This window comes from Mytilus edulis, chromosome 13, assembly GCF_963676685.1.
Source record: "Mytilus edulis chromosome 13, xbMytEdul2.2, whole genome shotgun sequence".
NCBI classification, from domain to species: Eukaryota; Metazoa; Mollusca; class Bivalvia; order Mytilida; family Mytilidae; genus Mytilus; species Mytilus edulis.
In genome coordinates this window covers 47919066-47946184 of record NC_092356.1, presented here as the reverse complement: position 1 = coordinate 47946184, position 27119 = coordinate 47919066, and the positions used below count along the sequence as shown (strand labels likewise).

Sequence of the window (27119 nt, the reverse complement as noted above, 5' to 3'; positions counted from 1 at the left end):
TGAAATTTTCATCCCAGACGGGAATCGAACCAGGAACCTTTGTGTTAGTAGTCCGATGCACTAACCACTACACCACGGCTCTCATCAAATAAGATAAGATAAGAGTGGTACATGTATAACAGTATAAGTTTTGTTCTCTAATGCAATAATTTTCTGTTATTTAAGCAATCTCAATTATAAGTGCAAGAAAAGTTCTGAATTTAAAGTAATTAAGAGAGTGATAAATATTTCAGGAAGCTGGCAAAAACAAAACTAAGACTTTGCCAACCCTGAGTTAAGCTCAGAATTACCAGCAGTTCAAATTGATGTTAACTTTTATTGCCTATATTTTGTAGAGAAATTGAATGTAAAGTTTATAGACCCAAATAAGAATTCTGGACTACTATCTCATACTGAGCAAGCTAATGTAGAATGTCTTCAAGAACAACACAAGGATCTCCTTAGAATCCCAAGAAGGTAAAGATTAAATGAGATTCAAAATGTTTTATTGGGCATCGTAGAAGAGGGTTTGGATGGGGTTAAATGATTAAAGAATAATGCCCTTAAAAAATGAAGATTAGAGAATAACAGGCAAAAAAAAAATGAAGATTAGAGAAAAAAGGGGTTAATTTTTGGAAGATTAGAGAAAAAAAGGGGTTAAAATTAAATGTTTACAGAATAACAGACCCCCCCCCCCATCCAGACCCTCATAGAAATACAGTCAAATGTGCTACATGTAGCTGTCTATAGGATATACTTAAATAATTTTGATTTTCCAATACATTTACATAGGCTAACCATTTTTGCTAAGATTATTTACAGATGGGAGACAACACACTTCTTCCTTATTATTTTTAATTTTAAGTGGAGAAAGAATTAAATTTCTAGAATCCTCTTAATATAAAAAAGAAGATGTGGTATTATTGCCAATGAGACAACTATCCACAAAAGATCAAAATGACACAGACATTAACAACTATAGGTCACCGTACAGCCTTCAACAATGAGCAAAGCCCATATCGCATAGTCAGCTATAAAAGGCCCCAATAAGACAATGTAAAACAATTCAAACAAGAAAACTAACGGCCTTATTTATGTAAAAAAAGAACGAAAAACAAATATGTAACACATAAACAGACTTAAGTTGCATTTTTATGGAAGCTCAATATGTATTTTTCCTAGAGTAATGTTATACAAAATAAGTTTGTGTATGTCAAAAAGGACAATTATGAAAAAAACTCCTGCATGCATTTTGTGAAACTTTTAATTTTTAGTTAGGAAAATTTGGCAAACAGAATAGAGCTTTATTCACATCATAAAAATCTAACAGCAGAAGCGACCTTTGAATTTCTAGAAGAAAATTTAAATCAGCTAGTAAAGTTTTAACTCCATCTTTATTTTGTTGTTATACATGTAATACACTGCAAACAAAGGTTGGGGGGATACATGTATATCTGAATCACCATATATGTCAGCCTATCCAAAACATTTTCCTGTGTGGGGCACAGGGGCATAACTTTTTTACTGTAGAACTTTCATAGAATGGGGTATGTCATACATGTACCAAAGTCAGGTCACTCTGATCTCAACCTTGTTCCATTTTTAAGTAAATCCTTTTCAAATTTGTGTCAGGCTCATACATTGTTGTTATAACTAGTTTACAATAAAATGTAAGGTCATCATACTTGCCAAGTTGGTATGCAGTTGGATCATGGGCTGGTAGTGTGTCATATACATAAAGTTAGGTAACTCTGACTTTGACCCCTTTGATATTATACTGAACCTGACACCTATGATTGTAAAACATTGTGACTTTGACCTTTGACACCTATGATGGTATAACATTGTTTGATGTGTGTACAGTGCATAACTTGTGTACCATAGAACTTAGATTACCAAACTTTGTATGCAGAAGCATCATCATATTTGGATGTGTCAAATACCAAATTAACTCTTCTCTGTAGAACTTGTCTAAGTGTGCAGATAATTTATGGATCTACAGTACATGTATACAAACCTCAGATTTTGTTTTTGAGTCAGTATAATTCTGTGTGATTGACCTATCAGTAACAAATTCTTAGGTTCTAACATAGAGAGGAAATGATTTTCAAAACTCTCAAAATGTCTAGGATTGTCAATTTCCTACCAACAGTTAGTGGTTCTCTTTTAGCACCCTGGCTTCAAAAGGTTGGGTCAAAAAGATCGTGAATTATGTTAAAATGACCGAAAAAGCCTTGAAAACTAAAAAAGTATATGACCGTTTGATGCTTTGGCAAGCCGGATTTTACTGGACAGTATACAAATGTCTGGAATATATGACCGTTTTGGAAGCCCTGTTGAACACAGCGAAATCACATAATGATGATGAAAGTGGTTTGACCACAGCGAAATGACACAATGATGATGAAGGTGGCATTAAACACCAACCAATCAATCTGAATGTCACAGCAGCAACTGAAATGCATCTATGCAGGGTATTAGTCGCAGTGTGTGTGCAGCCCTAGTCATCTATGCAGGGTATTAGTCGCACTGTGTGTGCAGCCCTAGTCATCTATGCAGGGTATTAGTCGCACTGTGTGTACAGCCCTAGTCATCTATGCAGGGTATTAGTCGCACTGTGTGTGCAGCCCTAGTCATCTATGCAGGGTATTAGTCGCACTGTGTGTGCAGCCCTAGTCATCTATGCAGGGTATTAGTCGCACTGTGTGTGCAGCCCTAGTCATCTATGCAGGGTATTAGTTGCACTGTGTGTGCAGCCCTAGTAATCTATGCAGGGAATTAGTCGCACTGTGTGTGCAGCCCTAGTTGTTTTTACTTTTCAACTTCCCTTCAGTAGCATATCTCGTTATTTTTTATTGGCACTTGTTTATTTTATTTTTCTGATTTCCTTACAGTAGGTATTTATCAATGATATAGCGACAGATATTTAAAGTTCAGTAATTTAACAGGTTTTCACATACAATGTTCAGAAAAACATTGGCAAAGAAAAACAAATATAATTGCTATTTCTGTTGCTTGATTTTCATTTCACATCAAACTTTACAGTTATAGTTACTAAATTTTTTATTAAACACATTAAAGTACAAGTGTTATTTTTTTTTTTTTTTTTTTTTTTTTTAATAAAACTGTTTTCTCTTGTTATTTGATATACCCCGGTAAGAATTGAAATAACATTATAAAAGTATATCTTAGTCTAATAAAGTCATATACACACTAAGACAGTCATCATCACTGGTAGTTGATTGTGTTGGTGTCTTAGTGTACAGCAGAAAGTAATGCATGTCAAAGTTTATACAAGTACACGGCTGAGGTATCAAATTAGGAATACATTCTCTAAGAGTGCAGAAAGTGGTGTTAAACATAAAAAAAATCATTCATTGGAAGGAATTTATATTATGTACTTGCACAATACAACGGACAATGTCCATGGCTTTCAAAGTTCAGTTCCTAACAAATGTTAATCCAGAAAGCCCTTTGAATGAAACATATCTGCAGTTCTTTTTAGGTAAGACTTGGTTGATACTACTGCTGTTGGACTGTTGGTCCCATAAGGCACCAGTAGTCTGTGCTTTGCCACTTATAACCAACCAGGGGCTATTTATTAAATTATCTGCCGATCTATTTTAGATATAATACAAAACTAAGATTCCAACTTCATCAAGCAATCTAAACTTATATGGATTTGTCTATTTTTTTATGGTTCATATTTGTATTAATACGTTCTTGACTTTCATATAATGTGCTTTTGAAGTTTCTGATGAAGGTAACTCAAGAAAACCTATATGTACTCACTAAACTTATAAGTGATATTTTTATTGATAAAGAATTTTTTGGCTAAGGCTTCATTAAAAGTGCAACAGTTTGTTTTTGTTTTGTTTCAAACTTCATTTTTTTTAAGGGGCCAGCTGAGGACGCCTCCGGTTGCGGGAGTTTCTTGCTACATTGAAGACCACTTGGTGGACTTTTGCTGTTGTCTGCTCTATGGTCGGGTTGTTGTTGCTTTGACACATTCCCCATTTCCTTTCTCAATTTTATTCATGAAAACAAGTCATGTTATAGACAAAAGTTATACATATAGTCACTTTTTTTGTATCAATGCTATGTTGTGCATTAATTTTCAGATTTTTTTTGTAACAATGATATATATATTTATGTTGTACTATATATTTTCAGACCACCATGGGATATTAATACTTCCCCAGAAGAGTTGGACAGAAGAGAAAAAGCTTCTTTTCTTGACTGGAGGAAATCTCTGTCTGTGTAAGATATTTATTTTGTATTTGAATGTTGTAGAAGGGAGTTTATTGTTTTGCAATCTAGATCAAAACACTCACCAACTTAATAACTTCTAAAGAACCTTATGTTAAGTTTATGAGTATAAGGACAAATTGACACATAAATTATCTCTAAAAAAAATCTTTTTATAACATACACATATATTTCTTCTCTTTCATACACATTTATTTCTTTCCCTGTATCCTTTTTGGAAAATGACGCGTCAGCGGCATTGTTCCAATACCATTGACCAGAACAACAGGAAGTCGATTATTGCCTCCGCCTACCGCACTCGGTTCCATATTTACTATTTTACAAACTAACTGATATCTGCTTGTATTCCGCTACACTCAAACAAAGTGTTGTAGTCGGAAGGGAACCAGTTTACATACTTTATTGTATTTACAACAAAAATGTTGACCTGTCCATAGGAAGGCTTGTATAGTCCTCGCTTTTATTCTCCAAAATTGGACCTTCCAGTGGGGATACGGACTATTATAGTACAATTAGCAAGAAATAAGAGAACAAGTTCAATATTCGCGGCGAGGTGGTTTGTTTACGTTCCGCCATCTTTGTTATTATACGACTGCAAAAATTTTAATTTTTCGTCGTATATTGCTATCACGTTGGCGTCGTCGTCGTCATCGTCCGAATACTTTTAGTTTTCGCACTCTAACTTTAGTAAAAGTGAATAGAAATCTATGAAATTTTAACACAAGGTTTATGACCACAAAAGGAAGGTTGGGATTGATTTTGGGAGTTTTGGTCCCAACATTTTAGGAATTAGGGGCCAAAAAGGGCCCAAATAAGCATTTTCTTGGTTTTCGCACTATAACTTTAGTTTAAGTAAATTGAAATCTATGAAATTTTGACACAAGGTTTATGACCACAAAAGGAAGGTTGGGATTGATTTTGGGAGTTTTGGTTCCAATAGTTTAGGAATAAGGGGCAAAAAAAGGGCCCAAATAAGCATTATTCTTGGTTTTCGTACAATAACTTTAGTATAAGTAAATAGAAATCAAAGAAATTTAAACACAAGGTTTATGATCACAAAAGGAAGGTTAGGATTGATTTTGGGAGTTTTGTTCCCAACAGTTTAGGAATAAGGGGTCCAAAGGGTCCAAAATTGAACTTTGTTTGATTTCATCAAAAATTGAATAATTGGGGTTCTTTGATATGCCGAATCTAACTGTGTATGTAGATTCTTAATTTTTGGTCCCGTTTTCAAATTGGTCTACATTAAGGTCCAACGGGTCCAAAATTAAACTTAGTTTGATTTTAACAAAAATTGACTCCTTTGGGTTCTTTGATATGCTGAATCTAAAAATGTACTTAGATTTTTTATTACTGGCCAAGTTTTCAAGTTGGTCCAAATCGGGGTCCAAAATTAAACTTTGTTTGATTTCATCAAAAATTGAATAATTGGGGTTCTTTGATATACCAAATCTAACTGTGTATGTAGATTCTTAATTTTTGGTCCCGTTTTCAAATTGGTCTACATTAAAGTCCAAAGGGTCCAAAATTAAACTAAGTTTGATTTTAACAAAAGTTGAATTCTTGGGCTTTTTTGATATGCTGAATCTAAACATATACTTAGATTTTTGATTATGGGCCCAGTTTTCAAGTTGGTTCAAATCAGGATCCAAAATTATTATATCAAGTATTGTGCAATAGCAAGAAATTTTCAATTGCACAGTATTCAGCAATAGCAAGAAATCTTCAATTGCACAGTATTGTGCAATAGCAAGCAATTTTCAATTGCACAGTATTGTGCAATAACAAGTAATCTTCAATTGCACAGTATTGTGCAATAGCAAATATTTTCAATTGCACAGTATTGCGCAATAGCAAGAAATATCTAATTGCACAATATTGAATTTTCAATTGATTGGAGTTATCTTTCTTTGTCCAGAATAGTAGTTGAATCAACATAAATCATTGTTTTATACAATATACAATGTATATTCACTTTTACTACCAACTGATAAATTAAAACAATCTTTACCATTCAGTGATAACAAGCACTTTATTTTACATTTTAATATTTTATGATGTATTTAAATGAGTAGTTATTGTTGCAAACTCCATTAGGAATTTGAATTGAGATCAGTTTTGGAAAAAGGGAAAGGGGGATGTGAAAAAAAAATGGGGGGGGGGGGGGGGGGGGGGGGGGGTTAAATTTTTCTCATTTCAGATTTCATAAATAAAAAGAAAATTTCTTCAAACATTTTTTTGAGAGGATAAATATTCAACAGCATAGTGAATTGCTCAAAGGCAAAAAAAATATTTTAAGTTCATTAGACCACATTCATTCTGTGTCAGCAACCTATGCTGTGTCAACTATTTAATCACAATCCAAATTTAGAGCTGAATCCAGCTTAAATGTTGTGTCCATACTTGCCCAAACTGTTCAGGGTTCAACCTCTGCGGTCGTATATAGCTGCACCCTGCGGAGCATCTGGTTGATATTGTAGAGGGCGCTCTCATGATTTTTCAAACTTGTAATTTTAACTCATCCATATTAATAATTTATTTCTATTTAATATCAAAATAAAAGTGATAAATATCAAAATAAAAGTGATAAATATAAAAATAAAAGTGATAAATATAAAAACTAAACCTTTCATTACAAATTTCTCCTTTCGGTTCAATGCATTTAGAATTTGTAAACTACAAAACGTAATCGGTTATTGTTCATTCCGTTTTGGTGTTTCATACCGACTTAAATGGTTTGTATAAACTTAAGACCCTTCAAACATTAATGTGATAGGAATATTAAAGACTGTTTTACAAAAGGATAGAACTGATTTATTTTCAAAGTCGTATTATAGTGATATCTGTCATGTACGGATTTCGACTCTCACCGATCCATTTCTTCTTTTACACATGCTTTTTAAACTTCCTTTCAAAACATCGCAAAGTTCAAAATTGTTTTTTACTTCTACTTCTTCTACTTCTATGTGGTTAATCTGCAGTCGGAAATTTAGGTGAATTAAACTTATTTTAACAATCATGAAGCGTTCTAGAATCATTTTAAAGCAGTTTCTACTTCTGTTTGATGATCGAAAACAGGGTGTCTCAAGAAAATACCGCAAACGATCACAGAGGATTTGAAATGTACAACTCAAATCGGCACCTGGTTAAATCGGCATCTAGTCAAATCGGCACCTATTTGAACTCAATTCGGCATCCAATAATATTTGTTATAATATTTTCTATTCAATTAATTAATAACTTTTACCAAGTACATAGTTAATATGTTGTTGTGTATAAAGGTAAACAACGAAGCCCTTACCTACGCTGTTGTTTTAACAATGAGACAATTAGAAAAATAAAATGGAAAACTACGAGTACCTTTCAATAAATCCAACTTTCATGCCAAATAATAGCAAATTTAAGGTGTTCTTTTTCAGGAAAGTTTAAACAGCATTAAGCCAACACTCCTGTAAAATGCTCAACTGATTAAAAAATGCATAACAAAATATCCAATACCGTTAATTCCTAAATATACCTCATATATATAATTAAAAATACATGTTCCAGACCATAACATGAGTATTTGGACGGTACGTGCACGGTCCGGACTGTTTACGTATAATCGTACGGTCCCACCTGCGCGTACGGTCGGACCATGAGTAGACGTGTATGGTCCAGTACGAGCAAACCATTTATCACAATCTTTATTTTTAGTTTTATAAATTGTGTTCATTACAATTACTTTTAGATGGATAAATTGAACAATACAATTAAACATTTGTTTAATTGTATATCTGAATCAAGGGTCGGAAACGGTCATATATGCCAGTCTTGACCTAAACTGAAAGTAGTTTGTCCTAAATGAGTAATTGGGATTTAGGACAAATTTAATTTTTTTACAGAAATAATTTCAGTCATTCAATGTCATTTCGTTGAGATCGAGTTTCTAACATTGTCTAATAAAATCGCCATTTTGAACTTATTTTTTGTTGTTATCCTTTACCTGTAATAAAACTGCCACTCCAGTAAAGTGTTATAATCCTGAGGGCCCTCCTAATAACTATAGTAATGCCTCCGGGAAATATTGGCTAATGATCGCTAATCTCTTTACCTGTGTTTTTAATTAAATTTTTTATTGATCACGAGCTCAGAACTAATATTTTAAAGAAATTAAAAGTTTATAACAACTGTCTGCATTATTTAATTACTTTTCTCAGCTTAGCTAGACAATTGTCAATTCTGATTTAAAATTAAATTAAAATTAAATTAATTTACTAATTTACGTAGAACAAAATATTGTTTCACTACAAACACACGTGCTTTGTTTACTAATACGCATGCTTGAAATTCTCTTCCGCAAATTAGACACTAAATCGTAAATTAAAAATGATTTCATGCTAAATTGAACAAGTCCAACTATTATAATTAATATTCAAACACTATTAAAGGTAAAACAGTTAAAAAGCCGACGATTTCCTGTGAATTTGATAAACAAAACTAATCCCGGAAATGAGTCCGGAATTGGTCGTTTTACTATTGTCGTAAAACATCCGGTTATAATTTTGTCTTCAAAATCGAAAGAAACGTAAGCGAAGTTTGAGAAATTTATCGTTTTGAGTCATTAAAATCATTTCATTTTTAAACTGGTGCCTTCCTTTTATTGCTCAAGATCGATTTTAAGGAACATGGTAGGGAAATTTCTGAAGTAAATGCGATGCAACAGTTAAACAAGTTCGTTGATGCTACGAGTATGACTGTATGAGCATACACACAATCTTTGTTTAAAAAGGGCACCAACTTTTAAGTTATCCCAAAATGACCGAAATTAGGTGAAAAAATTTCCGGATCTTTGAATTCTGAATCCTATTTTGGTACTCTCGCCCAAGGTGACACTTACTACTACAATAAATGATATATTTTTTACATTTACATGTTTGCAGTTCATTCATGTTCCTTTGCATTTGCATTATTTTGTAAAGTTTCTAATATTCTAAAATTGTCGTCCCACATCATGTTAATTGATATCGTAAATTTCTATGATCATAATTCAATTAATGTATTACTGATCGACATGCTAAATACAAGATATTAACAGATTTAATAAGCGTGAATTTTTGTATTAGTTAAAAAATAAAGTTTTTATTCCAATTACAATTGGAACTTTTCCATATTAATTTGAGAGTTAAGTTATGTTGATCTGTACATGAACTTTACATGCATTTGTAACTTATAAACTTTAACAACTTCTTAACGATATTAATCAGACCGTACGCATACGGTTCGACTGTATGAGTATTTTGAAAAAGTATGCATACGGTCCAGACCGTACATGTACGGTCCAAATACTCATACGGTCCGGAACATACACATTTAGTTGAGAAAAATAAATATATACAAAATGTACATGAACCCCCAAAAATGTGAAAGATAATATTTTTGGACAATCCCTTCCTTAGGTATTCAACTCTTTTTGCTTAAATACTGAAAATAAATCTGGCAACCCCTTTCTTATTTTTACTCTTTTTGCTTAAAATACTGTTAAAGATATATATTTAACATGGGTGACGAATTGAATATATCAGGTGTCGATTTAACCAGGTGCCGGTTTGACTAGAATTCTTTGAAATTACCCGAGTTTCATAAGACCTTTGATAACAGTAACAAAAAGATTATTTAAAATTACCTAAAATTTTCTGGGAGAAGGGGGTTTCGGACTATGCACCAGTGAGAAATATACAAGCCTTTCTACAGTATTTATTTGTACAATTCAGGTAGTCTTGACCTATTCATTTGTCTTAAAAAAAACAGCCAGTTGTCATCTTCACTTCACACACACATATATACGAATATCAATTATATGCTTACGAGACATGTTGCATTGTTAAACTAATTACGGTATGTGAAAATCAAGACTTGCATAAAAAATATTCCAATATTAGAGACAGTGGTGTCATTTTTCCTCAGAGCTTTCAGCTCTTTGATTTTTATTGCTATTGTAATTGACCAACACTTAAAATACAAAATTGGAGTGATTAGAATATTTCTAGCTTATATAAAACTTTATACTTAAAATGTTACTATGGTATGTTCTCAATGACATTCATTATATCAACAACAAGTAAGGCTGATTTAATTACTAAATAATTGCCAGGACAGTTTGGTCTACAACATACTGCACTAACCATCAACACTGTATAAAACATTAAGTCTTGATTTAGGGTAAATTATTTTGTAAATTAGTTTTAAAGAATTCCCTTTGAAAAAAAGAAAATATAAATACTATCTGCATTTGCAGCTATTAGATTTATCATGCAGTTAACATGGTTAACAGTTTACTAAATTGAACAAATGTATTTGATATTCTAATGTATTTGTAGGTTATCTGAGGTAGAAGGCATTATCTTAACACCATATGAAAAGAACTTGGACTTCTGGAGACAGTTATGGAGAGTTATTGAGAGAAGGTATTAATTAATTATTGTGTGTGACTCTATTTGTTATGTTTCCGTGTAATTTAAAATTGTTCTGCAATAGTTAGGATTTTCCTTAATTTTCCTCAGCATCTTATTATGTTCATCCTAGGTCACATTTATAACCCCATATAAAAATTAGAAATCTTTTGAAATTCAAAAAATGACTGCTCCTAAATTAAGAAAATTTTAGGAAACTAAGGAGCCAACTCCATCCAGAAAAGTTGACCTTTGATGAATTATACTATTTTTGGAAAGATTAGAACTTGTTCTAAATCTTTACTTAGGCACCACCCTCCCTAACAACAGGACAGGTTAGCTACTGTTACTAAATGTATTCACACTGAAATATAGTTCCCTATGGTTCTCATGTATGTGCACATAATACACATATAAACTGAAAAAAACTGGGTATATTATTGGAGCAGTTCATTCAAGAATGTATGTCATTAAGGTGTGTTGATGTGCAGGCTTTTTAAAAAACACTTTGATTAGGTAACTGGGTATTGATTCAACTAGTATGATTGACAACTGTCATTATCACTAAACAATCAGAGACAAGGTGGACCTTTAATTACAATGCCCCACCTCCTAAACTGCCAATAAATTGACCACATTACCTATCAACCTCAGTCTTACATAATTAGACAGACCACTCAATATCCATATAATTCTTAATACACAAGTATTTGACCTCATAATTGAATACACAAATGTGTATATTAGATGTTTGATATTTATAAGGATGATAGATTTATTTATTGCCAATTACCTTTGATCAACATTACATAAAGTGATTCTGTAAATTTTATCTGAAAGATAAATGATTAATGGATTAACAAGATCTTAAAAAAAATGAAATATGAATATAAATATGAATAAATAAAAGGTATTCAAGTAAGGCCTATAATTTACTTGATAAATTTCCAATAATCATCTGTAATTAATCAACAATTAAATTAGTACACTTTTTTTTATCAGGAATTGGCTTGAAACAGTTTAAAACTTTTAACTATAACAAACCATTTTTTATTAGTTTATTTCCCATCAATCATCATGTCTATTTAAGTCATTTGAATTTTTATTAGAAGTGAATATATATTTTTGCAATCAAGAAAGAATCCACATTTCAATAAGATAAGTTTTTTAATTGGTTTACGTTGAAAAAGTACATTTTCAATGCCCTGTGTTGAAAAATACTTTAAAAATTGATCAAAAGGCACTCTGAAACTTTTAATTTACAATGCCATATAACCTCTGTTTCAACTTACAAAATGCCCCAAAACAACATTTTCAATTTTTTTTGTTGACACTTTAAAGTTTTAAGCTGTTGGTCCAGATTTATGTCTTACAAGGATAGTTGGTAACATTTACTAGAAGAATTTTTGCATTTTTTTGTTTTTTTGAAACATGTTCAGAACCGGCAACATAATTTTGATAAGATATAATCTGCAGTTTAAATAAAATTGTGCAAATTAAGAGACCCATATTATTTAATTTGAGCTCATTTTATCCTCATACTGGAAAAGCAAGTTTACTTCTAAAGACCTGCTGTAAATGCAATTTTCAGCAATTGTGCTTTATAAATGTAAAATTTTTCCCCACCATACCTTAATATGAAATAATTCAAACTACTCTTCTAATCTTTCCATGAGTGATTTCCATCACTTTGATTGGAAGTCCTTTTAGTCATATATATATTGCTTTTCAATTCTTTTGGTTGTGTATATCAGTACCTTTGGTAGGAATACTGATGTCCCTAGTCAATTAAGTTTAGAGTCCAATGCACCTGCCCAGAGCAAGGTCCAAACTCACAACCTCATTGTTGACAGGCTAGTGTTTGCTGAAGATAAACTACTTGGACCACTCAGCTGCTGAGGCACCGAAATATTGTTAAACCATATCTATGAAAGTGATCAATTCTAAGAAAATTTTGTTAACCAAGAAAGTTTACAGCAATGCTAAAACTAGTTTTTTCATGCATCTGTATAGTTTTTGCATAACTATTTCGACTTAATAAGATGTTGATTGCTCATGTGCTTATGCAAATTCAGGAAACCCTTCACTGGTTGTATTTATAATTATCTTATAATTTGTTCCCCGGTTTGAGATTATGCTGAGATGGCAGATCTTTACAAGTCCTTGGTAAGATATTATCACAAAGAGTATTTTAAGATATATGTTGTAAATTGAAGTCAAGGCCTGTTATCACCATTATTCATTGGCTAGCACATTAATTTCTCACAAAATTTGCAAGATGGTTCAAAGTTGATTTAATAGGTATAGAACCACTAATTCAGGCCCAGTCAGAAAGAACAGACAAGAAAGTAGTACATATTTTAAACGAATTAGTTCCTACGCATAGCTGTATCTTTGTCAATAGTGCGTATATTTGGTTAGTTGTGGTATCAAATGAAACTAAGGGACTTGGGAGCACTGTAGAACCCTTGTTGAAAGATTTGTTTTTGAATAATAAAGAAGTATATGAAATTTTGAAAGAAGGGCACATTTGAACTGTTGTTCAGATCAGAAGTTCCTGTTTTTGTACTTTATCAAACTTCCAGAAACCAGTACACTCTAATATGCAATTAAAGATATATGTTGATTTTTTCAGCACAAGTCAGCATAAGGTACAGTTTTGACAGGAAATAACTGCCACTTTATTTGAACTTAAGATAAAGTAGCTATTAAAGCTTGAAATTGCAGAATTTAATATAGAAAGCAATATATGGGGCTATGAATTACTGATTTTATACCAATAACTCAACCAAATGATATTTTTTATTTTTTTAAATTTAACCACTGAAGCTGAAAACAAGTCTTCTACAATCAACAGTAAAATGGTATTTTTCACAGATTTCTGTGCCTGATAAAAACTTAAATTATCATATAAAACTGTTAAATGTCATCATATTTTTGTTCAATCCTTCAAATCAGAAATATCTCGACTTATATTTCCTTTTGTCTTCATGGATAGTTTTCTCACTGGCAAGCATACCACATCTTAATATTTTAGGACAATCATTAAGAAAATTTAGATACATTATGATAAATAAAGTCATGGCCTGTTTTCATCTTTATGATGGATATTTTATTATTTACGCTAAATTCAGGAGTGATTTTGGGAAAACAAAATTTGTGTCCAGTACAGGAATAAAGGATTTAAAAGAACCATGATAAGTGCTTGACATATGGTGAAGACACTGAATGTTGACCTTTAGATGCCCTTTTCTGATTTCTTTTGTTTAAAAGGTTGATGGCTGATCAAACTCCACATCTATTTATTTTCATGCTTTATGATGTTAAAAGCTCCTTTAGAATATAACTTTTTAAGTACTGTAGATTCAGAAACTATTGCTTGCATTTATTATTGCTATTTTGTCATTACAGACTGAAATGCAATTTCAATTTTTACAATTTTGAGAAAAAGTCCTGTATAATTCATATAAAATATTTCAAAATGCGAGTTTAAATTATTGGTTCACAATTGCAAGTTTCCTGTATTTTTCGCAATAATAAAAACCCTGCAATTATTTTTGAATTTATAGTTTCTAAATATATTTGCAGAGCACCAATTAGTTATAATAACTTTCCCTTGCAAACAAGATATGAAAAATGAGGATAAACACCAATTAAATAGCTGCACTCGTGATATATTGGTAATTCCCTCTGACTTCATAACATGAGGTAAATGTACATTTACCTCATCATTTCTGCTCCAGTTTATAATTACTTCTGGTGGATTCTTCAGTAATCACTAGACCATCACCTTTGTGGTTGTGAGTATGAACCAAAATCCTAGTGAGGTGTGTTTGATTTCTTCAGTGATCACTAGGCCAACACCTTTGTGGTTGAGAGTATGAACCAAAATCTTAGTGAGGTGTGTTTGATTTCTTCAGTGATCACTAGGCCAACACCTTTGTGGTTGAGAGTATGAACCAAAATCCTAGTGAGGTGTGTTTGATTTCTTCACTGATCACGAGGCCATCACTTTTGTGGTTGTGAGTATGAACCAAAATCCTAGTTAGGTGTGTTTGATTTCTTCAGTGATCACTAGGCCATCACCTTTGTGGTTGTGAGTATGAACCACAATCCTAGTGAGGTGTGTTTGATTTCAGGGTTATTTGACAATGTTTCTAGTTCTCTCCAGTCAACCTGGTTACCTTTAACAGCAAATGACAAAAAAACAATACTAGTATTAAAGTTTGTTCCTTTTTTGTGTCTATGTAATTGAATCATTACATTTGAATCTGGATTATACTCATTGCATGATGAAAATAATAATCTTCAAAGTAAATAATTTGATATAAGAAGATGTGGTATGAGTGCCAATGAGACAACTCTACATCCAAGTCAAAATTTGTAAAAGTAAACCATTACATCCTTCTACACAGAACCTTGGCTCACACCGAACACCAGGGGCCTCGGTGGCAGAGTGGTCTGAGTAGTTACTACTGTAATCACTAGGTTGTGAGTTAGAAACCTCGTGTGGGTGCACTCGACTTCAAACTTATCTGTCTAGGATTGTCAGTTTTCCTATTGAAGGTCGGTGGTTTTCTCAAGGCACTCCAGGTTCCTCCAGCAATAAAAACTGGCCGCAACAATAAAGCCTAAATGTAGTGCTTAAAAGTGGCGTTAAAACGCCAAAAATCAATTCAAATCACACCGAACACCAAGCTATAATTTCCCTGTTTTTTAGGCAGTTAAGCTGCCTTATGCGAGCGCCCTGGATTTATGTGCTACCCAATAAATGCTGAAATACGTGCCATTGTTATCATCTAGCTGGCTACTATATTATTTATAACTTATTGGACAGTTTTTTCATACTTTTCATTCTGGATTACAAAAAATATGACCAGAAAAACCTTAAATGATCGTCGATTTCCCCAAAAGTTTTGAAGTTGCACATAGGAAGTAGAGCACATTAGGAATCCTTATGTAGTTTATTATCCCCTTAGCTTTTGGCAAAGATGTCAAAGAACAAATGTATGAAATATTTAATCGCCGAAAATCTCTAAAGACAAGTAGTTGAGATTTCCCAAATTACAAAAGTCGTAGGAATATTGTTTGTCGTCAATACGTAGTCAACTACGTATATATACGTCAGTAGTCTATTAATATAAGTTCAACTGATCACGCCGTTGGCGGCAATTTTGAATTAGAAGACGAAATTTTCGTATCTTTTCAATTTGGACGCAGGGGTTCAAAATAGCGGTGGTCCGAGGTCTGCGACCTTCCACTTTTGCAGTCGGACTTTCTACTTGGTTACTAGCTACGCCCGACGGACCTTGAAAGAAAATTAAAAAAATAACTTTGCAAACATTTTTACCGAAGTTTCCTAATAAACGATTTCAAACTTATTTTCATCATTACCATTCATGACAGCGATGTTCAATTTGTTCAACCGCTAGCTTTATACAGAAAATCGCCGATAAATAATGTGTAAATCCGAGTAAAATCTTATCTCACTATCTGTCAAAAACAACATTGAAAACAAAATGGCTGCCGCGAGATTACAATATCGGATCCGATTCCGGAAGCGGATAAGGGTAATCCCGGGTTTTGGCTATTAACTAAAAAAATCCAGACATGTGAAAATACATCTATGCCTGGTAAATAAATATAAACACTAGAATTTAAAACCAAAAGATATATGTAAAAGAAAGAAAAAGCAGAAAATATTTTGTACACCAATTTTAATGTCAAAATCCAATACAATGTGACAGCTGGGAACAGTTTAGCTAACAATATGTATGTTCCTGGTAACAGTATAATTTTTTATATCAGTGATAAATGTTGGTAATGATGGTTAAATGCTTTTCAAGTTAAACATATTACTGCAATTTCAAGGGGTATTTTTTTCTTCTCAATTTTGATAGGTCAGATAAAAAAAAAAAGATGTGGTATGATTGCCAATGAGACAACTATCCACAAGAGACCAAACTGACCAAAACTAGGTAATGGTCAAGATCCTCACCCCTAAACCATATATATTCATGTATGGGACAATATATCAAATCATATGAAATAAAGGTGGAGTTCGTTGGGCCACTCTGACTACCCCTTTCTGTTTGAGAATTTATAACGGTCGAGATCCACAATCTTAAACAATATATATTTATGTATGGGACAATATTACAAATCAAATGAATTATAAGGGGGTCCCTATGGTCACTGTACACCCTCCTGTAGACTATGTATATAACAAATCAAAGGAAATATAGGGGAAGTACTTGGGTCACCCTACCCCTCACGTTTTATGAACTTTGAAACAGTTGGGATCCCCAACTCTAAATTAAATGAAATATAGGGGGAGTCCCTGCAGTCACCTGATTGAGAAATTGGAAACAGTCGAGATCCCCACCTTTAAATTAAACCATATATATTCATGTATGAGAACTAATCAAATGAAATATAGGGAGAGTCCTTAAGGTCACCCTACCCACTCCTGTTTGATAACTTAGAAACAGATGAGATCCCCACCCCTCAACCATACATATTCATGTGTTGGACAATATAACAAATCAAATGAAATATAGGGGAAGTCACTGGGGTCCCCCACCCCCTCCTGTTTGAAAACTTGATAACGGTCGAGATCCCCACCCATAAACCATATATATTCATGTATGGGACAATATAAAAAATCAAATAAAAAATAAAAAAAAAAGAGAACTTGTAAAAGATTGAGATACCAACACCTAAACCATATTCATTCCTGTTTGTCATTTCAAAAAAGATTGAATGACATACAAGGTCAATATCATAGGCGACACATATGCATATCACTTTGCAGGACCCTAACACCTGTCATTATATTCCAAACTGAGACATCATGGACTTGGGGTGAAGGTGGGAGTCATTTACATTTACTATGGACAGGTCAGTCAGACCTCACCATTGATCCCTGTAGTAGTAAGCATTTGTCTGATTTGTGTCTCATAACTTTTGTACTGTACAACACAAACTCAGTTTTCTTTCCAGGGAAGCAAGTCTATTCATACTTTTACAAGCTAGTACTAAAGTCAACTTGAACTACTAACAGTCAACTAATACGAACAATTACGATCAACTAGCAGAACTGCAATCATTGCAAATTTGTACCACTGCTGACTCATGAAAGACTCCTGACCATTCGTGGTCATGTGCGTTGCTATTGAAAACCTTGATAAAATATGAATTATTTGCCTTAATGATTAATTCATTAAATGAACATAAATGTACAATTATATATGAATGTTTAATGTTTGTTCTTTTATATCTTTAAAAAAAAAGTTGAATCAACATTGCCACAGTTTTCATAATTAACCAGATTTTTGTGACAAAAGTGTCGGTTATTGATTTGGGGATGTACGGCGGGCGGTCGGGCGGCCAGGCGGCACCAAATGTTGTCCGTGCATTTTCTCATGAACCGTGCATCCAAAGCTTTTAAAATTTTAATATGTTGTTACTGACAACAAAATGAAGGTCAAGTTCAAGAATGACGATTTTGACTTTTACCGTTAAGGAGTTATGGTTCTTGAAAGATTGAAAAATGGCGTTTCCAGTCGTGTCCGTGTGTTTACGCATGAACTGTTCAACCAAAGCTTTTCAAATTTTAATATGTTGTTACTGATGACAAAATGGAGGTCAAGTTCAATAATGTTGATTTTGACTTTTACCGTTCAGGAGTTATGGTTCTTGAAAGATAAAAAAATGGCGTTTCCATTCATGTTGTTGCATTTACTCATGAATCCTTCAACCTAAGCTCTTTCAAATTTTAATATGTTGATGCAATAAACTGATGATAAAATGCAGGTCAAATTTGATATTGACGATTTTCACTTTCACCGTTTATCAGTTATGGTTCTTGTGATATTGCCAGGAGACAAATAAATGTTAATAAATCCGGTTTGCTGTCGTTGTGACAGCCTCTTGTTATGTTTGCCTTGGTTTTTGGTTAACTGCCTACAGTGCTTACAGCGCTTTGATTTTACAGTGACATTGTTGTACAGATTGTGGATGCAAGGAATCCATTATTGTTTTATTTTACAGTGATATCGTTGTACAGATTGAGGATGCTAGGAACACATTATTGTTTTATTTTGCAGTGATATCGTTGTACAGATTGAGGATGCTAGGAACACATTATTGTTTTATTTTACAGTGATATCGTTCAACAGATTGTGGATGCCAGGAATCCATTATTGTTTTATTTGACAGTGATATCCTTGTACAGATTGAGGATGCTAGGAACAAATTATTGTTTTATTTTGCAGTGATATCGTTGTACAGATTGTGGATGCCAGGAACAAATTATTGTTTTATTTTACAGTGATATCCTTGTACAGATTGAGGATGCTAGGAACAAATTATTGTTTTATTTTACAGTGATATCGTTGTACAGATTGTGGATGCCAGGAATCCATTATTGTTTTATTTTACAGTGATATCGTTGTACAGATTGTGGATGCCAGGAATCCATTATTGTTTTATTGTGAAGATGTTGCAGCATACGTACAGGAAGTGAACCCTGAAAAGGTCAACTTTTTACTGGTTAATAAAGCTGATCTTCTGACACCAGAGCAGAGGTATAAATAACATTTTTATTAAATTAGTAGTTTTTACAGAAATTGGAGCAAAGTACAAATGTTCAATAAGATGTGAACTTTTAAAGTTTATCCCAAATTAAGGTTTACTAAACATAGAAATGTGATCATGCAGGTGTGGCATAGTATTCTTAGAAACATATTATGGTGAACTTTAAAAGTCTATAATATATTTACTGCAATATATTTTAAAATGTAATAGTAATAAAGGTTATTTTGAAGGAATGTACAGCTCTGTAAACTCTGTCAACTGACTCACAAACTGTATAAAATAAGAAAAATATTGTACTTATTAATTTTTGCTAAAAATTGAATTGAATTTATTTATGTATAGCATTATTAAGTAATAAATTGGGCAAAAAGGATTTTGCCAAAAAAAAAGAATGCATTCACAGAATGGTTATTTCTGAAACTAAAAGTGACATGGTTCATATAAAACTTTTCATTAGACCAAACATCATTTAACTTCACATATCAGTAAATTTCAATGTTGAAATACATAATTTTGTTGTTGTTTGCAGTGCAAGATGAAGCAATATTTTACATTTATGATTACAAATAGTTAATTCAATTCTCTAAATGGTGACTACAAAAGGTTATTGATACTAAAATTACAATTTAAAAAAAACCAGAATATATAACTTGATTCATTATTATTCATAGAGAAGTAATTTTTATGGGAAATGGGAACCTCAAATTTAAGTGTTCAACAAACTAATATTTTCCATAGTGTTGTAAGCAGAATTTTTAAATCTAAGACAAATATCTTTAAAAGAATACAGTTTTTCTGCAATCCATGAAAAATTAGTGCAATATGAAATAGATGAAACAACAGTGCATAGCTTCCAAATATGATGGTCAAGTTATACCATTCATATATTACAAATTGATGAATCATGCTGCTTTTTTTTAGATTCATTGTGTCATCATTTGGTCCTTTCGAAGTAACTGAATACCATATTTTGTCATTTATAGTATGCAATTATGCATAGAACGCACCTCTTTTAATCCCCAGAAAACCATGGACTAAATGTCTCTTCAAAAAAAAAAGTTAAAAAAATTGGTGAATAAAAGATAATTTTTTTTTTATTAAAAGTCTAAAAATTATAACAACTACAGGTACATAAAAAATGTTGGTATCCCATGATTAATCAGTTATTCATAATATATTGTTAATATAAACCTTTTTTTTAATATTTTTTTTGTAGGCAAATGTGGTGTGATTACTTCAATGCGAGAAATATCAAGTTAGCATTTTGGTCAGCCTTAGCAGAAACAGAAAGACAGAAAGAAGAGGTAACAATTAATACAAAAATATCATATAGAATATGAATTATGACTTATATAATTATTATAACTCAGTTTATCTAGCAAGTAAAATTGAGAATGTAAATGGGGAAAAAACACACCAAGAAGCAGAAAACAGCCCAAGCCCATCAAAGGGTCTTTAACACATCGAAAAAATCCTGCACCCAAAGGACTAGTCTGTTTTGAATTTGTGATTGACAGAAACAAATCAGAAAATGTGCAACATTGTTTGAAGTACACAAATTCATCAATGGCCTAACCTTGTCATAATTTTGATTTGACATATATCTGTTCTTAAAAATGTAAGAAAACTCAGATAAATTGTATATTATATGTATGAACAATAGCCAAACTTTTAGCCATACAAAGTAGATACCAATATAACTGGTTATTAGATATGAGAAGATGTGGTATGAGTGCCAATGAGACAACTCTTCATCCAAGTCAGAATTTGTAAAAAGAAAACCATTATAGGTCAAAGTATGGTCTTCAAAATGGAACCTTGACTCACATCCAACAGCAAGCTATAAAGGGCCTAAAAAATTATAAGTGTAAAAGCGTTCAAATATAAAAACCAACGGTATAATCTATATTTCAGAAAGATGAAGATTCATCAGATGATAACAATTCAGATGCAGATGAAAGTGATGAAGACGATGAAAAAATGTCAGATGAAAATGACGAAGATGAAGTTATGAATGAAGTTGATGAGGATGACAAAGATACAAATCAAGAAAAAGAAATGTCACATGACATGTCACGTGATATACAGGAACGTCTGCAAGGTGCATCTGTAACAGACTCTGATCACAAACAGTCAAGTGACAGCAAAAGTGAGGACATTAAATCTAAAAGTCAGAAATCAGGAACAGACTGTAGTGATGATGCATCAGCAGATGATTGTAGTCATAGAGACCAACATGATGTTTTGAATGGAGAAGAACTTTTGAAAATGTTAAGAACCCTTCATAGCAGTACTAAAGCAACTCCAGATCAAACCACTGTTGGAATGGTATTTTATTTTTTATTGATGAAAAAAACCTCTGAATATTAATAAGGAGATGTGGTATCATTGCCAATGAAACAACTATCCACCCGAGTTCAAATGATTCCAATTAAAGGACACTGTATGGCCTTCAATAATGAAAAAAACCCAATGCACTATGGTCAGTTATAAATTGCCCAGACATACAAATGTATGACAATTTAAACAAGAAAACCAACGACCTAACATATAACAGTAAATGAAAAACAAATCTGACAGACTTGAACCAATTACAACTACTGAACTACAGGCTACTATCTTTGGAGAATGTGTTAAACATGTTTGTAAGCGCTTAACCCTCCCCTAACCTAGGACAGGGGTATATCAGCACAACATAAGAACAAACTGTAAAAATCATTTGCATTTGGCTTAACTCAAAAGATTGGTACGAGGCACAAAAACACTGAAATAAGTGTGCTTGCAGTTACTGAAAGCCAGTTCAAAGCCAATTACAACTAAATAATAAATCATATTAACCCAGATTAAAAGATAAAGCATTACACATTTAACAGATTAGATGTAAAGAAATCATAACATTTTGAGAAATGGAGGATCTTGTGCAATGTCAAAATCTAGGTAAACTTGATCAACAGGATGTAGGATCATAAATAGCAATATATATTTAGTCATGTTTTGAAACAAAATCTTACCGATAAAAACAATATTAAAAAACATTTTTAAACAATTTATGAAAAAAATTATGACAGTCAAGAAACAATATAACACCAACTGTGTTATTTATGTAATGTTTGTAACTCACAAAAAAAATTAAATATGTATTTTGATTTGTTTAAGATTGGTTACCCAAATGTTGGTAAGAGTTCTACAATAAATGCTATACTAAAGATGAAGAAAGTACCGGTATCTGCCACGCCTGGGAGGACTAAACATTTCCAGGTAAACTTTCCATATAAATACAATAAATGCTATACTCTTGATGAAAAAAGCACCTGTATCAGCCACACCTGGTAGGACCAAACACTTCCAGGTAAGCTGTCTACGGCAGAAGCAATTTGTTCATGACTTCCAATTGTTGTTCTCTTATGTTTATTACACATCCTGTAAGCATAGTTTTAGGGGCTTTTTGGGGAACCACAATTTTTGTTCATCTGTCTGTCTCTCGGTCTGAGTGTCAATCTATCCATGTGTCTTGTTAGTACATTTTACCTAAAAAGCTTGACGGATATAGATGACACTTAAATCGGTTGTAGAACACTTCCTGAGCAAATGAATCAAGAAATATTATCCCAGTGCTTCATGTTAAGGGCATATGTTACAGTTACAGGGGAGGTAATGAAGTTGCTAACGTAAAATGTTATTTTCACGACGTCAAACTGTGACATATCGTTAAAAGATGCATTTTTCGACTGATTTTTATCATTCAAACTGATTTAACTTTTAAACAAGTTCATGGACCTTTCTGTTTTAAAATGACATTTGGTTTGATTACGTATGAAGATTATTTGTACCTGTTTTTCATGAAAATGTCAATAATGCAATTTTTTTTAATTTGATAAATAAATATACAGCAAAAAAAGACGTTTTTTTCAAAATTCATGAACATTTGATAAATTTAAGTTATTTCTAAACAAAATTTTTATAAATTTATAGGATACTTATATAAAAGAGAACTTATAAATAATTTAACAAAAAACAGCTTGTGTTTATCTTTTAAAACAAAAAAGTTATGCATTTTTGTCGGGAGGAAAAATACGTTCACAAATCCGAATTTTGAGCAAATATTGGAAATTTTGACCCTATTTTACTCAAAAAGTAGCACATGAAGGTATAGTTTTTATTACATATTTGATTTAAGCAGGTAAAAAATAGCCTATACAAAGTAAAGGGGAAAATTCTCACCGTCAGAAATAAACTGTTGGATATGCCCTTAGATGGGAGAGTTCAAATTTAAACTTAACAATTCAATATTGGAATATGTGGTTTATATTTTATGTGTGTCCTTGTTTATATATTTTCAGACACTGTTTGTAGAGAAGGATCTCACATTGAGTTATTGCCCTTGTTTATATATTTTCAGACCTTTGAGTTATTGCCCTTGTTTATATTTTCAGACACTATTTGTAGAGAAGGATCTTACATTGAGTTATTGTCCTTGTTTATATATTTTTAGACACTGTTTGTAGAGAAGGGTCTTGCATTGAGTTATTGCCCTTGTTTATATATTTTCAGACACTGTTTGTAGAGAAGGATCTCACATTGAGTTATTGCCCTTGTTTATATATTTTCAGACACTGTTTGTAGAGAAGGATCTCACATTGAGTTATTGCCCTTGTTTATATATTTTCAGACACTGTTAGAAGAGAAGGATCTCACATTGAGTTATTGCCCTTGTTTATATATTTTCAGACACTGTTTGTAGAGAAGGATCTCACATTGAGTTATTGCCCTTGTTTATATATTTTCAGACACTGTTTGTAGAGAAGGATCTCACATTGAGTTATTGCCCTTGTATATATATTTTCAGACACTGTTTGTAGAGAAGGATCTGATGTTGTGTGATTGTCCTGGTTTGGTTTTCCCGTCATTTGTATCGACTAAAGCTGAGTTAGTTGTCAATGGCATCTTACCTATTGATCAGATGAGAGACCATATACCTCCAGTTTCTCTTGTATCCTTTGCTATAAATTTATACAAAACTGATGTAGGACATTATCTAATACTTTTATAATGTTGAGATAATAATTATTTTAATACAACATTGTTTGTAACGTTCACTTTGATTGGATTACATCATCAATTTTTAAGGCATCAATTCACAATTGATGCTATGAAATTATAGGTGCAAGCACAAATGGCGTTTTACAGATTTTAAAAGTAATTTTTAACGTAATTATCAGTCAGTTTCATTCGAGAGGAGATAATAATATTGTATTTTAATCTCAGATGGCATCAATTGGTGATTTGATGGTGGTAAATACCTGTTTACTGGCTCTGTTACAACAAATGGAAGTTTTTAACGACCTTGACTGGCTATACAGCCCTTGCACTGTCGGCTTGGCTCTGTTAACAGGTCGTCAGTAAACTTAATTTGTGACCATCAAATCACAAATTGATGCCATCGGAGCTTAACACACTTCAGTTATCTTCAAAATGATCTTTCTAGCAAGGGCATTGGATTGTTATGAAAAAAAAATGCCTACAAAGTTTACAAAAACTGATATGTAATGCCTACCCACTTTAATTTGAGGTCATATCGTGCCATGAAATAATTAATTGATGGGATGAAATGATCATTTTGAATCTAATATGAAAATTTAGATCTTTTAGGAACTGAAACATGTAGATCTCATTAAATTACTGCAGCAATCCCTTAAGTGATGTTATTATAACTGCTTAAATATTTTATGTTTCAATCAACAAAACAACACTGCATACCTGATCCTTAGGTATCCATTATCGATTCTGTTGATGAAACAAAATTAACAAGTCCGTAGATCACTGTCCTTTTTAAAAACTTATTATAAGTATGAACAGGAGTTGTTTTCATTGGTCAGTTTTGATTTGCTGTCAGATTACAGTTTATGATATTTTTCTTAACTGATGTAAAGGTCTGTCACTATATTCCAAGAAATATAATGGAAGAGATGTATGGTATTAATCTGCCTCTCCCAGGGGAAGGGGAGGAACCAGGGAGAGATCCTACAGCTTATGAACTACTAAATACATATGGAAGTTAGTATATATGCACCACCTTTTTTTTCTCTCTACCCTTCCTTTGGTTTTTCTATCCAAATTTTATAAAACTCATACTCAATATATACTGAGAACCACATTTGAATTTGGACAGTATGTCATTAACTATTATCCCACTTTTTAACATTTTTTTAATTTAAAAGTTTTTTTTGTTTCTGCACTCTAACCTTATGAAGTTTGTCTCCTCCAAGTTTTATGAAACTCATATAGAACCACAACTTTGTCTCCTCCAAGTTTTATGAAACTCATATAGAACCACAACTTTGTCTCCTCCAAACTTTATGAAACTCGTAAACACCCACAACATGCATAAAAGTTTGAATTTGGGCAATCGGTTATTAAGTGTTATAGTGTTATTTGCCTGTTCAAATTGGAAAATTGCAAAGAATGAGTTTGAGCATATGTGCCCCAAGGTACATTTTTTTATTTTACTTTTGAGGTAAGAAAATCTTATAATTTTAATAAACTTTCAAAGATTTAATCAAACTGCTCAGAACAAGATTATAAAAATACAGAATTAGAGAAATGTTTATTGAAAAAGTTAGAAGAGGCTGAAGATACCAAATGAGAATAAAAAGTTGAAATGAGACGGCTAAAAAAAGGAAAAATTAGTAGAATCGTAAACACCAGTTTTCAAAACATTATATAAAAATCTAAAGAATGAGTACCATGAACATCACCAAAGAATTGGTGGTGATCTTGGGTGTAACTATGTAATTGCAATTTTTCTAACAATACTTTATTGAATTGGTTGCTAAAATATCATACAGTAAATAGTACTAGTAAATGTTGACATTTTTTCTAGTTCGTGTAACTTCAAAATTAATGATCATGTAATTTCAGCTATGAGAGGCTTTATGACATCAAATGGATTACCTGACTGTCCAAGAACATCAAGATATATACTGAAAGATTATGTGAAAGTAAGTATATATTGTATTGATCCTAGGTAACTTGAAACATTTTAGAGTTTATTTCATGTATTTTTTTTTTTATCTTGATAGAAAAATAAGCCAATAAGAAATCCTTCTCAAATATTTTCCACTTTATAGTAGATAAAGTATGAAAGAAAAATGAAAAAATAGACAATACTTAAATTTCAGTATGTACACATGAGTAAAAGTTATTTAATATTTTTAATACAGATAGAAATGGTTTTATTTGCAGGGTAAATTGTTGTATTGTAAGAATCCTCCAGGAACTGATCCTGAAAAGTTTCAATGTGCCTGTACAGTTATCCCAGAGGATAAGAAGAAAACAGTATCAGCTATGATATTAGTAAGATATTTACATTCACATTTTAAAGTATATAGCTTCATCTAACCTCATGGATATCAGTTGTGTATGAATATGCCTTCCTCTGCCATGGTCTGGTTAATTTCTGTGTTATCTGTCCTGCAGAGCCTCATATTCTCCTCAAAATTAAAAGCATGCAAATGAAACTACATCTCACATACCAGTTGTGTGTAATAAGTTCTTACTTTTAGTCATAAATGCAGCTTAGCAAAAACATAAAAGTTTTAGTCACTGGATATAAAAATAAGATATGGCATGACTGTCAATGAGACAACTGTTTTAAGGGGACATAATTCTATGAGGTTAAAGTGACACCACCAAAATTCAAACTTGATCTGTGTTTTGTGGTGATTAGCAGGACAAGTAATTTGTGCTCCATAGACACATTTAAACCTGTTTGCAAATATGTTTGCCATTACTTAATACCACACAGGTTCCTGGAAAATATAGCATTACAATATAAACATTTGA

General features: G+C 32.2%; 1 protein-coding gene across 1 annotated transcript in view; it reads left to right on the top strand.

Annotated features, from left to right (window-relative positions):
• LOC139501446 (large subunit GTPase 1 homolog) overlaps positions 1–27119 on the top strand; it is a 44653-nt gene that overhangs the window by 4624 nt on the left and 12910 nt on the right. The window contains exons 3-13 of the mRNA XM_071290524.1: positions 336–456; positions 4153–4239; positions 10608–10694; positions 19124–19267; positions 20494–20581; positions 21192–21605; positions 22434–22535; positions 24124–24267; positions 25208–25331; positions 26196–26275; positions 26520–26630. Coding sequence (XP_071146625.1) covers positions 336–456; positions 4153–4239; positions 10608–10694; positions 19124–19267; positions 20494–20581; positions 21192–21605; positions 22434–22535; positions 24124–24267; positions 25208–25331; positions 26196–26275; positions 26520–26630 — 1502 coding nt within the window. The remainder of the gene's footprint in view (positions 1–335; positions 457–4152; positions 4240–10607; positions 10695–19123; positions 19268–20493; positions 20582–21191; positions 21606–22433; positions 22536–24123; positions 24268–25207; positions 25332–26195; positions 26276–26519; positions 26631–27119) is intronic.